General features: G+C 37.7%; 2 protein-coding genes and 8 non-coding genes across 18 annotated transcripts in view; 1 reads left to right on the top strand and 9 right to left on the bottom strand.

Annotated features, from left to right (window-relative positions):
• Window positions 1-3,952, top strand: part of CEP295 (centrosomal protein 295) — a 54,175-nt gene extending 50,223 nt beyond the window's left edge. For 4 of the 5 annotated variants that reach the window (XM_032426104.1, XM_032426105.1, XM_032426103.1 and 1 more), the window contains 7 exons: window positions 61-674; window positions 1,414-1,554; window positions 2,984-3,080; window positions 3,229-3,393; window positions 3,477-3,582; window positions 3,671-3,770; window positions 3,861-3,952. In XM_032426104.1, coding sequence (XP_032281995.1) covers window positions 61-674; window positions 1,414-1,554; window positions 2,984-3,080; window positions 3,229-3,393; window positions 3,477-3,582; window positions 3,671-3,770; window positions 3,861-3,899 — 1,262 coding nt within the window. In that variant the 3' untranslated portion in view covers window positions 3,900-3,952. Of the gene's footprint in view, window positions 1-60; window positions 675-1,413; window positions 1,555-2,983; window positions 3,081-3,228; window positions 3,394-3,476; window positions 3,583-3,670; window positions 3,771-3,860 lie in introns of those variants that run through there. The other variant, XM_032426106.1, reaches the window with a different exon arrangement.
• TAF1D (TATA-box binding protein associated factor, RNA polymerase I subunit D) lies at window positions 3,953-14,175 on the bottom strand. Of its 5 annotated transcripts, none has more exons than XR_004302018.1 (12): window positions 14,073-14,175; window positions 12,261-12,437; window positions 11,193-11,571; window positions 9,864-10,039; window positions 9,498-9,555; window positions 8,957-9,126; window positions 6,824-7,929; window positions 6,567-6,601; window positions 5,755-5,803; window positions 5,396-5,433; window positions 4,305-4,844; window positions 3,953-4,061 (listed from the first exon to the last, which is right to left on the bottom strand). XR_004302018.1 is itself a non-coding variant. In XM_032426114.1 (5 exons), the coding sequence occupies exons 1-5, from the start codon at window positions 12,317-12,319 to the stop codon at window positions 8,983-8,985; spliced, it is 816 nt and encodes a 271-aa protein (XP_032282005.1). In that variant the 5' UTR covers window positions 12,320-14,066; the 3' UTR covers window positions 8,152-8,982. The 5 variants fall into 5 exon arrangements, 1 of the variants encoding a protein (XP_032282005.1); XR_004302019.1 differs by lacking the exon at window positions 14,073-14,175 and having other exon boundaries at window positions 6,824-6,874; window positions 7,895-7,929; window positions 12,261-14,066; XR_004302020.1 differs by lacking the exon at window positions 14,073-14,175 and having other exon boundaries at window positions 7,895-7,929; window positions 12,261-14,066.
• Window positions 4,148-4,274, bottom strand: LOC116645938. Its single transcript, XR_004302051.1, has one exon. It is a non-coding gene; the product is annotated as a small nucleolar RNA SNORA25 (small nucleolar RNA).
• Window positions 4,627-4,752, bottom strand: LOC116645940. The gene has a single exon (XR_004302053.1). It is a non-coding gene; the product is annotated as a small nucleolar RNA SNORA32 (small nucleolar RNA).
• Window positions 5,149-5,221, bottom strand: LOC116645936. The gene has a single exon (XR_004302049.1). It is a non-coding gene; the product is annotated as a small nucleolar RNA Z40 (small nucleolar RNA).
• Window positions 5,517-5,651, bottom strand: LOC116645939. Its single transcript, XR_004302052.1, has one exon. It is a non-coding gene; the product is annotated as a small nucleolar RNA SNORA1 (small nucleolar RNA).
• On the bottom strand, window positions 5,874-6,011 carry LOC116645937. The gene has a single exon (XR_004302050.1). It is a non-coding gene; the product is annotated as a small nucleolar RNA SNORA8 (small nucleolar RNA).
• Window positions 6,707-6,778, bottom strand: LOC116645949. The gene has a single exon (XR_004302060.1). It is a non-coding gene; the product is annotated as a small nucleolar RNA SNORD5 (small nucleolar RNA).
• On the bottom strand, window positions 6,927-7,059 carry LOC116645941. The gene has a single exon (XR_004302054.1). It is a non-coding gene; the product is annotated as a small nucleolar RNA SNORA18 (small nucleolar RNA).
• LOC116645945 lies at window positions 8,290-8,416 on the bottom strand. The gene has a single exon (XR_004302057.1). It is a non-coding gene; the product is annotated as a small nucleolar RNA SNORA40 (small nucleolar RNA).
• Window positions 14,176-14,188: the final 13 nt, after the last annotated feature.

Here is a 14,188-nt window from a genome sequence, read left to right as displayed (position 1 = left end):
GAGATTGTATCTGTATCCAGGTTTTAGAACATGTAATTATGGTTAACTTATTTCTTATAGGATCTGAACAATCTTTTCAACAGCTTCTGCCAGAATTTTCTTCACAGGAGGGGAGCCAGCATGTTGATCTACCAAGTATTTTCACCATTGAAGCAAGAGATTCTTCCCAAGGCATGGAAAATCAGAACAACTCTGAACAGACTAAAATACAAAATAAGGAAAAAAGTGTTCATTTCCACCTCTGTGTAGGAAATTTACAGAGTTCAGTCTTCAGTTCATCTGATGAGGCTAATGTATTTCATCCCTTAAGTCTACAGTATAGCACTCCATGTGGGTCTATGTCTAGTGAGTGCTCAATAAAAGCCCAACCAGAAGGCAGAAAAGAAAGACTGGATTTTGAAGAACTATCAGAAAGAGGACTCGATGGAGACAAAAATGAAACCTGTGGGGTTTTAAACATAAATTCACATGTGGAGGAAATTGATTCTCAATCCTGTGTCAGAACAGTGGAGATGGGAACTTCAGTTCAGGCACCATATTCTGTTCAGAATGAAAAATATTTTGAGAATTCAACTAAGGCAGAAACTCCAAAAGTCCTAAGAAACCTTTCTCAACTAGCACAGTCAGAGCTCTTTTTAAGTTCAGGATCATTACAGAGCTCAGTTCCAATGTGGGTAAGTGAAATCTGTTGTATGTAAATAAATTCATTTCCAGGGAAGTCTTTTGAAACAAAATTCAACAGAAGCAACCAAGATACTTGCTAATATTCTGAGATAGTCAATCTTGTCATCACTGGAAATCTCCAATAAAAGGTCTTGCTCCCCGTTGACACATCCCTTTTCTAATGGCTTGGCCTATGCTTCAGCCTCTTTGCACTGCATTAATCTACTCGGTTTCAACTCCAGTCACCTGAATATGGTTTTTGCCTTCTAGTATTGTCCTTCCACCGATAAACATAGAAGTTATACTGAGAGCAAGAGTGACGTCTAGGCCACAGATACTTTATTTTGCAGCTTTTGTTTTGTTGGAGTGGTTTTGTGTTTGGTTTGCAAATTCTTCAGTGTAATTAAAGATACTTCCCTCTAAAAATGTAATTTGGCAGCAGGGGCCTCCATTTGGCTGCACCCCACGAGCTACTGCTTTTGATAGGTTACCCCCTCAGGTTCTACACAGCCCCCAGTCAACCCGCATTTGTACTATCTGCATAGCCCCATAATAAGCATTTAGGCTTATAACCCTTGCAATAGCAATTTTCAGACAATTATTTCGCCCATCCCCAAAGTCTTAATATTTCTAAAAGTGGGTTGGATGTGGGGGAGGCACCACCGTGGTCTTCACGGACCACCGTTCTTCCTCTGTAATGTATTTTTACACTTTTAAGGGTTTGGTTTCCTTTTGAATTTTACTGCACAGGAGACAGAATCTGGCCATGATATAATGGAAGAACCAGAGCTTACACTAGTAAGCACCAGTGATACCAGTATTGCTGAAATGGATTTTGCAAATCTAACCCTAGAAGAAAAGAAAGGAAATGAGGCAAAAAACAGTTCTCAGGTAAATTTCATAGCTCCCTTTAATATGAATACACCTCATTTACACAGTAACACATAGCTGAGAATAAGGAAACAGTAAGTTTTTCCACTTTTGTTTCCACATAGCATTTTTTTTCGTTAAGAATTGTTTGCGGGACGCCTGGGTGGCTCAGTCGTTAAGCGTCTGCCTTCGGCTCAGGTCATGATCCCAGGGTCCTGGGATCGAGTCCCACATCGGGCTCCCTGCTCAGTGGGGAGCCTGCTTCTCTCTCTCCCTCTGCTGCTCCCCCCACTTGTGCTCTCTCTGACAAATAAATAAAACTCTTTAAAAAAAAAAAAAAAATTGTTTGCAAACTAATTTCCTTCCCTTTCCTGGGTGCAAATGTGCTTAGAGCAACTGACAGCTGACAGGAAAGGGATGGACATTTATCTTATGATGCTATAGATTTCATTAGGACTTGGAAGGGTTGGAACTCAGGAATGAATTGATTCAATGAATGATGGATTTTGTTCCAAAAAAGTTCTGAGGCAGCAGAGCTCTAGAAGGTAAGTAAAAATCAGACCAGAGGGCAATACAGAACGAGTGCTATTACTTTATGAGTTTATTTTGTGCGTGTCCTTAAGAAAAAATGAAGATGTATTTCAAGTTATAAAACACTAAGATAGGTTTTAAGTTCTTTTAGCTGCAGGTTCCTTATACTTTTCTCCACTGCAAGGAAACCATTCCTCCTGGCTCACTTCACTTCTTAGACGATAGTCATTGGAGGGAATTCTGCCATAAATTTAATTCTTACTTATTTACTAAGATTCTAGATTACAATAGATAAATTCACTGATAACAAAACTAAGAAAATCTAAGTCCCCACCCACCGTTTCAGTGTATTAATTAAGAGGGAAACTCTTACAGAGAAGTCCCAGATTCTATAGAGTACTGCGGCAGGACCTTTTTTGTGGCCTGATACGGTATTAGATTATTTATCTAATAAATGACTCCACACCTAGTACTTGTTGCCATGATTACTGATAAGGGTAATTTGGGGAAGCAGGAGACAAGTAGAGCTGATGCAGAAGTGGTGTGGAAGAACTTGACAGGAATCAGGGTGGGGGCTGTGGGGAGCTTTTGGCTAGAGTAGGCTGGTCAGGTAAAGCATTTTAATAGGCATAAAGTCAATTTATTAAAACTTTCCCTTCCCAGAAAACTTAGTCCTATAGTTCAGATGTGAGAACCAGCACAAAGAAAGTAGAATAGGAACGAGGTCTATTGAATATAGATTCCTATACTGCATTTGCGGATTAGAGCGTAAGGCACTCAACTGCCTACCTCCCCCAAAGACCACATCTCTTTGTCTACCAAAGGGAACCAGGGCTTTAAAGGTTTAGAACCTATGCTTGTGATTCTGTTCAGTGAGATGAAAAGTGGTAAATTCATCTATAATTTTTTTTGCAATTAGGTGAGTGAATTTCTGCCTCTTGTATCAGAAACAGAAACCCCGGATTATCCAGATGTATCTGAACACTGCAGCAAGGAGCAAGTGATCCTGTCTGCAGGTATGCCCTTGAGCATCTGAAATGCTTAGCGTTAAACTGAGGGGCTGGCAGAGTTCCTGATTCAGTTCCGGTATTCACACTGCCCCACAATCTTGTACACTGCTGGCACACACAAAAAAAGCTTCAACTTTTTAATTTTTTTTAACAGAAACCCCTCCAAAGATTATAGCTCTACCTGGGAGCTTACAAGAAGCATTTATAAAGAGGAAAAAATCATTTATGGAGAGATCCTCCCAGAGACAGAAAGAAATAAAGAATAAAATTCGTATTCCTGAGAATTCTCAAACCAAAATAGCTAAGGAGAAACCTACAGGTATGTTCCACACAATCTGCATCAGGTGTCACAAAGAGAATGTAGCTTTGTAATATTTGCCACGTCACTTGTTCTCTGCTCAGGCTCATCTGTGAGTCGCCTGAAGGGTGTGAATAAGGTTAAGGTTAGAGTGTCACTTCCTGAAGACAGAAAGACTGCACAAGCCCTCATGCATCAAAGGGCCCCAAGGTATAGGTGTATGTATATGTGTGTGAGTGAATAGTAATTTACATTCCTAAAATGTGTGTCCTTAATTCTATTTATCAATTTCCTACAGATCATACAATCAGTTAGCTGAAGTCAAACAGCAAAGGGAAGAGAAAGCAAAGCAAGATGCATATGCCCAAAACAGAGCAAGGGCAAAAGAATTTCATAAGGTGAGCTAGGCCCCCTACAATTTTTCCCTGTCTAGGTTATATATACTGCAATGGATAACTGCTAAATTTTATTTTTTATTCCTTCCACAGAAAACACTAGAGAAACTTCGAGCCAAAAATACATGCTGACTTTCTACTAAAAGTGTAAAGTTTTTTTTTTAAATTATGTGTAATATAGGCAAAATTATTTAAAGTCAATAAATTTTTATTTAAGGAATTCTACATGTGATTCCTTCCACTTCCAATCACCGTAGTTCCGCCAAAGTCAGAATCATAATCTTCAAAATAGCCCTGAGAACAAGAGGTATACACACTGGTTAAACTTGGGAAACATTTCTTCTTTCCCACTTGACCAATCATGGATAGAAGCAGCTAAATCTTGTATCTCCTCAGGAAAACATAGCACTATTGAGTAACTATTACATCCTATGGAGAATTCCAATATTTGGTCACAGCGTTAAGAGCTCTTGGTTTTAGTCCCACAAGCCCTCTTTGAAATGACCTAGAAGTTATTTTTTTCAAATGTATACATACCTTTTAAAAAGAACTTGTTCAATCCACAGTTGTCACTGTCAGTCCTACATAAGAGAACATAAAAGTAAGGTTCCATTTCCAGAGATGACCATGTAAACTGAAGCCAGCCTCCGTCTGTTATAGTTGCATGGTTATTAGCAAGAGTGATTTAGCAAAAGATATTTGCAAGAGTAGAGATCTAGGCACGCACTCTTCAATATACTAGCCATGTATGGTCAGATGAGAATTTGAAATAATAGGACTATTACCAAATCACATATGGCTTGTTACATTTATACTGGACAGTGCTGACCTAGCCAACGGAAATAGAACAGGGTTGATAAAATGTTCCCAATAGGCTGAATGCTAGCAAAGTAGCAGAAAGAAAGAAAACCTAGTGGGAAAATTTTTTTATGGTCATGTCCACAGCAAATGAGAAACTGCATTCTCAAAGCCTTGGTAATGACCATTATATTTTAAGAGAATTAACTTGCCAGAGTTCTTTCGGTTGGGCTTCTTCAATCTCCACTTGAATATGGACATACTTCAAAAACTCCCCACCTATGGAAAATTTTAAAGTTTAGACTACATTTTTCAAAATGCACTTAATTAGGTTCCCAAGTATCCTGAAACCCAGTTCTGAACTAGTAGTATGTGCTGAAAATTGCAGACTTAAAACTACGTAAGGTGCAATAACTGTTTTCAATCCAGTTCATTTAAGTGCTGGGAATACATATTCATTTGCATTCAAACTCCAATTGACATGAAATGCCCTGATTATTGACTCCAAAGGTAACTATTCCTGTTTCAGTTAACTTTTACTTAGAGCTTTTGCTGGAAAATACAGCACAGATTTCATTTGGATGGATGTTCAGAAAGGCTAATTTCATTCAGCGCATTCAGAGCAGTTGAACATTTTGCCCATCATCATAACATCACAAATCACTGGCAAACAGTATAAACACACATTGTAGGCTTTTAACATCGAGACTTTTTGTTTTGTTTTTTTTAAGTGGTGAGGTAATGAACTACCAGGATTAGCAGCTGTCAAAATTAGGTAAATGAATGGATTCCATCTCCTATAACATAGGGCTTTTGAAGGGAAATCTTACCTGTAATCTTTGGGATCCAATGTCTTTACTCCAGGGCCCTAGAAGTCAAATTGTAGAAGTACACTGATTGCTATTTTGGCAAATAGATCTAATTGTTTCTAATGTTGAAAAGTCGTAACAGAAATGTTACAGGCCTCATTGTCACCACAACAATAAACTTGCTGTGATGGAAGCATAACCTGTGTCTCAATGTAGCCACATCAACAATTTCTGGACACCATGAACAACAGTGCCCATTTCCATCTAGAATGAGGCTTTACAGAAGTTCCTCTCAAGCTTATAATCTATACAAAGGTTTCTGCCTCTATAAGTCCTGCTGTTTTGCTAACCAGATGCTGTCAATAAAAGCAAAGCCTTACCCGTTAGGGCCTGAGCCTGGATCTGCCTGGTTCTCAGTTTCCAACACCCCTAGAAAAAGAGAAGCATTAGTTCCTCCTGAAGATTATCTCAAATTGAACAGTATGAAAAACTAGAGGAATACTGTTTCAATAAAAATACCAGGTTTAACATGCACGAAGCCAAGAAAACCAACGATGCCAGATACTGAGTTTCTATTGCACTGTCTCTTGAACACCCAGCAGAAATGAGCTGCTGAGGGCAGATACCATGCAGTGCGATCCTGACAGATACGTAAACCCCTCTACTTCAAGGCTACCTGAGAAACTTCTCTCTAGAAATTTAAGTTCTTGTAATATGTAGACCTTTATTCCTAATTGCCACTCCAGTAAGACATTACCTGCATCTTAAGTTATAAACCTAGTCCCCATTATCTTTCCTGTCTCTCTATAATGCACATACAGAACTATGAAGGGAAATCACTAAAAGAAATGATGCATTAGAAACAAGATCAGTTGCTCAGATTGTTAGGCAGAATTCCTTAAAAAAATTCAGTATCTCTGTTGTAACATACCCAAATATGTTATTAGGATGAACCATAGGAATTGTTTAATAAAGATACAAAAGGGGGCATTTTCATGTTATTTCCTAGATAGTCTCTTCAGTTTGTCCAATTCTGTTTGTAAGTTTTATGGCAAACATTTTTACCCAGATCTTGATATTCTGTTGCATACCCAACTACTGCACACAACAGTACGCGGACCTCACAACTTAGGTTTTTTCGGAACGTTTGGATCCTTAAGAAATTTCAATAGAAATTAGATGTTCCACCTACCTCTAAATGTGAATGAGTTCAAATCCTATTCACCCCTACAGATAAAATAACAAAAGATTAAGAACAATTTGTGATTAAAATTTAAAACCTAAATATAGGACTAGCATCCAAATTTTAACTATTTTTTAAGCTATAGCCAGCTCTGTCAGAATTAAGTTTTAGTTCATGTCTGTATCATTCAGCAGTTGAACAGTTAAATTCATCATCTGAACTGTAACAGTACCCCAAAGATTACACTGTTCCCAAAGGAAACTTACCTAAACCATCACACCCTAGAACTGTACAGATTGTTGGGGATATGCAAATACCTAAGATTTAAAAAAATTTGACTATTAGGTCTTGTACAGAGTTTTAGCAGTTAAATGTCTTGTAGTTCTTTCCCACAGATCTAACACATAGTTCTGTGAATAAAGGAAACCACACATATACTCTATGAGGCGTTTCCAACGATGTAGGTCTACAGAGAAAAAGCCCCATCGGGATAGACCTCAACCACTGTTTAGTTTTAAATTGGAAGATTCCACAAGAAAAACAGAACAGTGATCTGCTCTCAGTCACCGAGTTCAAAATTATGCAAAAAGCCAAACATTTACAACAAACTTGAAGAAATCATTCCATAAATTACACAGTAAGGATTTTTAAAATGCTTACAGGAAGGAGTGAGTCTATAATGAGAATAAAAACCAAATACTAAAGATAAGTACAAAGTAGCTACTATAGAACCAAAGGAAGGAAAAAGATTTCCGTATCTAAAAGTCCTGATTTTGGCAAACTCCAGTATCACAGTATGTGTTGTCTAGGACATTCCAGATTACAGCAGTGTTTAATTTTTTGCCTCACCTTAAAAAATACCATTATTTGATATCACGTACTAAAAAACAGGAAAATATTAATGTGGCTATATTTCTGTTCTTCCCATTTATGAAATCACCGGAAGATAAATTGTGTGCTTTTTAATTACCATTTGCATCATTCAGATTTAGGAAATCTTATGTCCTCTAGTCATTTCTAACATTACACTACTAAATCCTACCTCATTTTAGATTATGCATTAGTTTAAAATTATGTAAACGTGTGAAATGAGAATATCTGGTATTCTGATTATTTCAATATAAACTTAGTTTGTGGAGACCCTTTCCTGCTAGTAAAGTGAAGCTTGCACTTTACCACTATAAAATGTGTGAACCCTAAAATTCATTTTTCTGAAATGTCAAATTGTAAACTGGCAAAATGTCTTTCAGTAATGAAACCTGTGGAGGTTTAAACTGTCTGACAAAGTACATTTCAACAAATCTGATCCAAATACTCACCTAAAGCATAAAACATACCTTTAAAGTCCAGACATTGTATTCAAGTGAAAAGCCTAAAAAAAAAAAAAAGCATCTTTGTTTCATGTCAGCGTTGAAATTAGAATACTAATTCAATATAGCTGAGATTTCTCATACTTTTTTTTTTTTTTAAAGATTTTATTTATTTTTGACGGAGAGGGAACACAAGCAGGGGGAGTGGGAGAGGGAAAAGCAGACCTCCCCACCAAGCAGGGACCCTGATGCAGGGCTCGATCCCAAGACCCTGGGATCATGACCTGAGCCCAAGGCAGATGCTTAATGACTGAGCCACCCAGGCGCCCCTTCCCTTATATACCTTTAGTCATTCTACAGTCCTGGAACTGCCCTTCAGGTTTGTCAATATACCCACCATCACTTTAATCTGTTTTAGGGATCTTGTTCCTTCTTGTATGTATCAAAACTCATACTGTGCCATGAGTTCTGGGTTGCAAAAGAGGATTTATTTTTTGCACTTAGTCTAAGTCTTTGTTCACAAACTAAACAAAAACAAGCACAAGTGCAATCATAAAATACAGTATATATTTACTGGCATAATCAATATGCAGTAGTGATAAGAAGTGGTAGCTGAAATAGTCTAGGTAACTAATAATTTCTTATTATGGTACTACATATTTGAAGCTAAGGTCACTTTTATCTGAATATAACTGCGGTCAAAACGGTTTCAGGTACTCTGAGGAATGGATGGTTGGTTGTCCATCATTAGTGATTACTGTAATAAAGGTTTACAATCTCTGTACTTCTTTGAATGCTCAAGTGATGCCTTTAAGTGCTTACCCTGAAATAAACAAGCAGAGGCAAAACAGATCTTCTGTTTATTATTTCTCAAGCGATTATTTCTGCTATATGCAAGCCTCAATTTCTTCTACGTGTATAATTTCACCGTTTTAAAATATTTTTTTCTAGTAATTCTTTACGAGTTTCACTAACTTGGTCATTCTTTTTTTCTCCTTAGCAGATTCCTTTTTATCACTATGCCAACATATGTATTTGTGTTTTTCATCTTTACTTTCTACAAAAAACCGTTTTCTCTATTCTATTTACCTTAACATTCATATTCCTATCTCTTTTCAGGCCATTCTGTCCTGTCCGGTATTTTTGGACTTTGATGCTCTCTTTTTAGACAAAGCGGCTTCTTCAGTATATTCTTCTTGTTCTAAATACACATTCTTCATCTTTGGCACTTCAGAACTTATTATGAAATCATTATTGTCCTGCATAAAAAACACCAATTATTAAATAACTACTGAATTTTATTGCTTTAGTAATTACACATAACTGAACTCTAGGTTACTTATAATAACCTGGTGACTAAGGCCTAATGTTAAAAAACCAAATTCAGCTTATTTTTTTATTAGAAAATCCTAATTAGACATCCTAATAGCAAAACATATTAAACTTAGTACTGAAAAGCCAACATTCTGACAAAGTATCCAAATAATCCCTATTTTTCTTCTTACATTTCCTGTACCAAATCCATTGAGCCTTTCAAAAATTAAGTTCAGAATCTAAGATAGTAACTAGTGGATTAAATTCTTCCTGTACAACTGCTATCCTCCTGAAATGGGATAAAAATGTCACTTACCACCAATTTGATATCACATTCATCATGTTCAAGATTTGTTGCAGCCTCATCCTCTGTTCTGTAACATTAAAATATACCCTCAGACGACAAAATCATCTAGAACCCAGTAATATACTGTCATGATATACAAATGAAACAGCAATACTAGTAAGGAGAAAAATTATGTTGTCATGTATGACATCCCAAAATGGATGGCTCATGTGCCAAGCTCAAAGCTCAACTACAACCCAGATGGGCTTATTGTATCTATGCTCCCATCACTATTCAAGTATCAACAAATCCATAATATGGAACAATTAACATTAAAATTTAAAAAGATTAACTCAATAAAACTTAGAACCTAAATTATGTCACGATTAAACTTACTCTGATTCTTCAATAGGAGAGAGAGAACCATCATCATCCAAGTATTTGTATCTACGACTGTCAAAATCTTCTTTTTCTAAATCTTCACCAACATTCATTTGTTTCAAGGATTCCTTGAGGTAGTATTCATACTTCAGTTTTTCAAGGTAGTTGAAAAATCCTCTCGCCACTGCTTGCTAAATATCAAAAGCACTTTATGTAATGGTCTTACAAAATACAAAATTTTCTTCCATGACTTAGCAGATACCTTATGTTCCAAAATGAAAAGGATCCCTTTACCACAAACTCTTAAGCGATTTTGATTTACTCACTCTGCCATATGTGGATCACATACACCAGATGCTGGTTGTAAAAAGAATCCACTATCTACCTAGCACATTATCAAATTTACGTAAGTTGTTGGTATACCAAGAAAAACTAAGCACAAATCTTATATTATTTGGGAATTTCTAAAGACGTTTTTATTTTTATTTTTCTAAAGATTTTATGTGACAGAGAGAGAGAGCAGGAATACAAGCAGGGAGAGCAGGAGAGGGAGAAGCAGGCCTCCCGCTGAGCAAGGAGCCTGATGTGGGGCTCTATCCCAGGACTCTGGGATCATGACCTGAACCCAAGGCAGACGTGTAATGGCTGAGCCACCCAGGCGCCCCTCTAAAGACATTTTTTTTAATTTTATTTCATTTTATGTTAGTCACCATTCATTACATCATTAGTTTTTGATGACTGTTTGTGTATAACACCCAGTGCTCCATTCAATACCTAAAGATGTTTTTAAATACAAAGAGAAACAAATCTCTTATATTCACATAATCAGCTTAAAACATAAAAGGTTAGTATTTTTTCACATCACCAATTCTAGAGCAAAAGATTATAAATTATGCAGTCATTTAACTCAAGTATTTGAGAGTTTAACACTAAGTTGTCAGGCAATTCTGTCAAAATCGAATACTCAGTATCTGTAAGAAAATGGCCTCTACTAAAGCCACTACACATGGAAGATATGTGTGGGTTTGACTTAGGTTACTAGAAATCTGGGAATCACTTGAGTTTTAGGGATGATACTTAAAGACCTGATGAGATCAAAGGATTTTATACCAACAGCCTTGAAGCACCTCATATATGGGTATATTCATTGAAACTGAATATACCAGTGAAGAATCCACCCAGAATGGGTTGGTCTTGAAGTGGCAGATAAGTCGGTACAGAAGGATATTATCAAAGTTGCGGATTCTATGTTCCAGGCACATCTAAATTCTAAAAGTGGCCAACAAGTCATTTCAGACATTTTAGCTATATGTATTCACACATATAAAATGCTGACTGACTTACCTCAAAGGTTAAAATTTTTCTCCAAGGTAATGGTTTTCTTGCATTCTCGGATTCCAAAAATGGAAACCCAGATCCTTTATCTTGAACTTGTTTCTTATTTATTTGGGAACGTCTAGTGTTTTTTCTCCCTTTTGGTCTTCCTCTTGGTCTTCCTGTTGGTTTATATTTCCTCTTTTTACGTTTCTTTTTTTTGAATCTTTCAAAAATAGCTTTTAAAGTCAATGGTCTTGGTTCGAAAGATGAGTCACTAGATGAATCCCTTGCCTGAACACCTTCAGGTGCATGAACAAACTTTCTAGTAGGGTTTCTTTGCCCCTGTTTAGGGGAGTAAGGGACACACTGAGTTTTAAATAAACTGCTACCAGAAGAAGAGTTATCACTAGAAAAAAAGGGGAAAAAATTAATTGCACTCTTTTATATTACTGAATGCTTATTACCATAAGGTACTTTTCTTCCACAGACCAAAAACAGGAAAACATGCTCAGGACAATTTTTTAAAAAGATAGGCTCAGGACTAAACCAACCACTTAGCTCGGACTACCTAAAATGGACCATAATGCCATGCCATAGCACTTACCAAACACGACCTTCCAAGATAAATAACAGAATTTTAATTTCCAAACGCAGTCTTGTTTAGTGCTAGAGCTTGCTAAATAAAACAAGAGTAGCCTAGCAAACAGATATTTAATTTGAATACAACAGAAATGCTGATTTGATTTCCCAGTGATTATTTCCATCATGCCAGCACTATTGTAATGTGCTTTATCCCAACAAGTTGATTTTTAAGCAAGATCCCCCACTGATGTCTATTTTCCTGTTGTAAGATTAGGATGATTTAGCCAGGAAGAGATACCAAATTGGCCCAGAGAATAGTTTCCCCGGGGTTAAGAATGTGTCCCCCTGTTTACTACATAAACTGAAGACCTGTGTATAACAGGTTTTCCTTTTCCTAATTATTGAAAACTACCTTTATTGCTTACCCAGTAATAAAAATACAGTAAACCTTATCAGCAAATCTAACAGTTTTGCAGTAAAAATCTAGTGGTGGTTGATTAAAATAGCACTTACCTTTCATTTTCAATTTCCACAGCTGAATTAGATGCCATTATAGAGTTAAAAAAATTCATTCCTGTTACATATTCTCCCAAGTCCTTCTCCAAATTGTCTTATTCGTCACTTATTTGCTTCAGAGTTCTGACAATTCGGTAAACGTGATGTAGTTTCTCTGAACAAATGCCAACACAGCTAGTATCCCAGTAACACAAAATTTGATGTAGTCAGATTATGTCACATTTTATGTAAATTAAGGCAAAATCATATACAAGGCCCTTAATATTTTTATGTAGGAATCATCCATTTCAAATCAAATTCTAAAATCTAGAAACTGAATTCACGGTTTCCGTTTTTCAGTTGTCTTCTCAATCTTATCCAGTGGAGTAAGATTCCAGAACAGTATTGTCATTTCCAAAAAAGTATTAAACATCTTCCCATGATACAAAATGTAATTTTACTAACCATGTAATGTACAATTACAAGTATTCACATACAATTAATGGCCAAAAAGCCATTTTTCAAGAGCAGATGGGAACTCCTTGGAAAAACTTTTACATACAAAGCCAGAAGGCAGTGTTGCCTCAGTGTATCAGGAAAAAGAATCACGATTTACTACCTCAATCCAATCTCCTGAATTTCCATTTGTAGCCTCTTCTCATTCATGCTATGATTCATCAAACTCACTGTGAAACCTCTTCCTTGGCATATTATCTCTTTGCCACTATGGGTACTAATTAACAAGTTCGGAATTCTCAAACTTCAATGAAAGACTAATAGACCACACAATGGTGCCCTTTGTCTTTTTATTCTCCTTGGAAAATCTGACAATAGTGGGCGAAAAAGCGAAGAGGTCTTATTTTACCACCTTATCTCCCTTTCAAGGGATACCAACATTCTTCCGTTTTTGTCTTGTCTTTAGTATACCTGAGACTGACAACTGAGTAATTAAGAATGGAATCCTAGGATAAGATGACAAAATATCTCAAATACAAGAAATCATCAAGGTCAGGTAGAGATTTGCAAAATGTCCGATGGACTCGTGGAGATTTCATGGTTATGTTTTGTTGGTAGTGTTTTAAAATGCGAAAACCTAAGTATTCATGAAATAACTGCTCAAAAATGAAATTTAACAAAAATTGGGTTACACGGCACTGACGGTATACCAGAGGTTATATGTGTCTTTTAAATATCAGCACATGACGCCAGCACAGTGGAGTTAACTCAAAAACCAGTTTTCCGGAAACCGTGTAGAAAACATTCGTAAGGAAGTGTACTTCTTATCCCAAGATTCGGCGAGAGGCCACGCGGCGAGGTAGCGCACTTAGAGCTATCAATCCCTCCAACCACTTACTGTGCCTGACCTTGGGGCGAGTGCCTCCAGGGAGCACCTCACCTCACGCAAGAAGGCGTCAGAAATGGTTACCTGGCACTTAACGAAAATTCACAAAACGTGCACTTGTCCGGAATGCTTCATTTTAAGTATCCAGACACAACGCAGCACGCCTATGAACGCGTAGGTGTGGCCACAGTCCAGCCACGAAGCCCTCAGCCCACGACCGCGAGCCCTCCACCCTCCGGGCCTGCCTTCCGCGGCTCGAGCCAACGGAGCAACGCGGGGATCCCGGGAAAAGCTAGCTCCTCCCTCGCTCACCAGGCCCGATAGTCGTGTCCTCTTCCTACCCACCCAGATTGGCGAAGGGCTTGCACCAAAGGCGCCGGCCCAGCACGGGCCTCAGCTGAGTACTCGCGCCCCGCAACCCAGGCCTCCGACGTCCGCATTCGGCAACCTCCAACCCTCGGCACCCCGACACGCCAACAACTGCTTACCTCCACAAGCTCGCGGAAGGAAAGGAAGACCCACCCTGCGGCCCAGCTAATAGTGGGCCCGAAATCTCGCGAGAACAAGTGAACGCCACAAGGAAAGGGAACGATGGGAGGAGGCG

The sequence above is a fragment of the Phoca vitulina genome, unplaced genomic scaffold (assembly GCF_004348235.1).
Source record: "Phoca vitulina isolate PV1807 unplaced genomic scaffold, GSC_HSeal_1.0 scaffold34, whole genome shotgun sequence".
NCBI lineage: Eukaryota > Metazoa > Chordata > Mammalia > Carnivora > Phocidae > Phoca > Phoca vitulina.
The sequence above is the reverse complement of the archived record's forward strand: the minus strand, read 5'-3'. Positions and strand labels throughout refer to the sequence as shown.

Excerpts from the sequence above, each read along its gene's own strand:
- TAF1D (XM_032426114.1), bottom strand. The coding sequence starts at position 12,319 with ATGAATTTTTTTAACTCTATAATGGCATCTAATTCAGCTGTGGAAATT. Across the intron at positions 11,572-12,260 it reads GTGGAAATTGAAAATGAAAG|TGATAACTCTTCTTCTGGTA; the intron begins GTAAGTGCTATT and ends CTTTTTTTCTAG. Across the intron at positions 10,040-11,192 it reads GAAAAATTTTAACCTTTGAG|CAAGCAGTGGCGAGAGGATT; the intron begins GTAAGTCAGTCA and ends TTTGATATTTAG.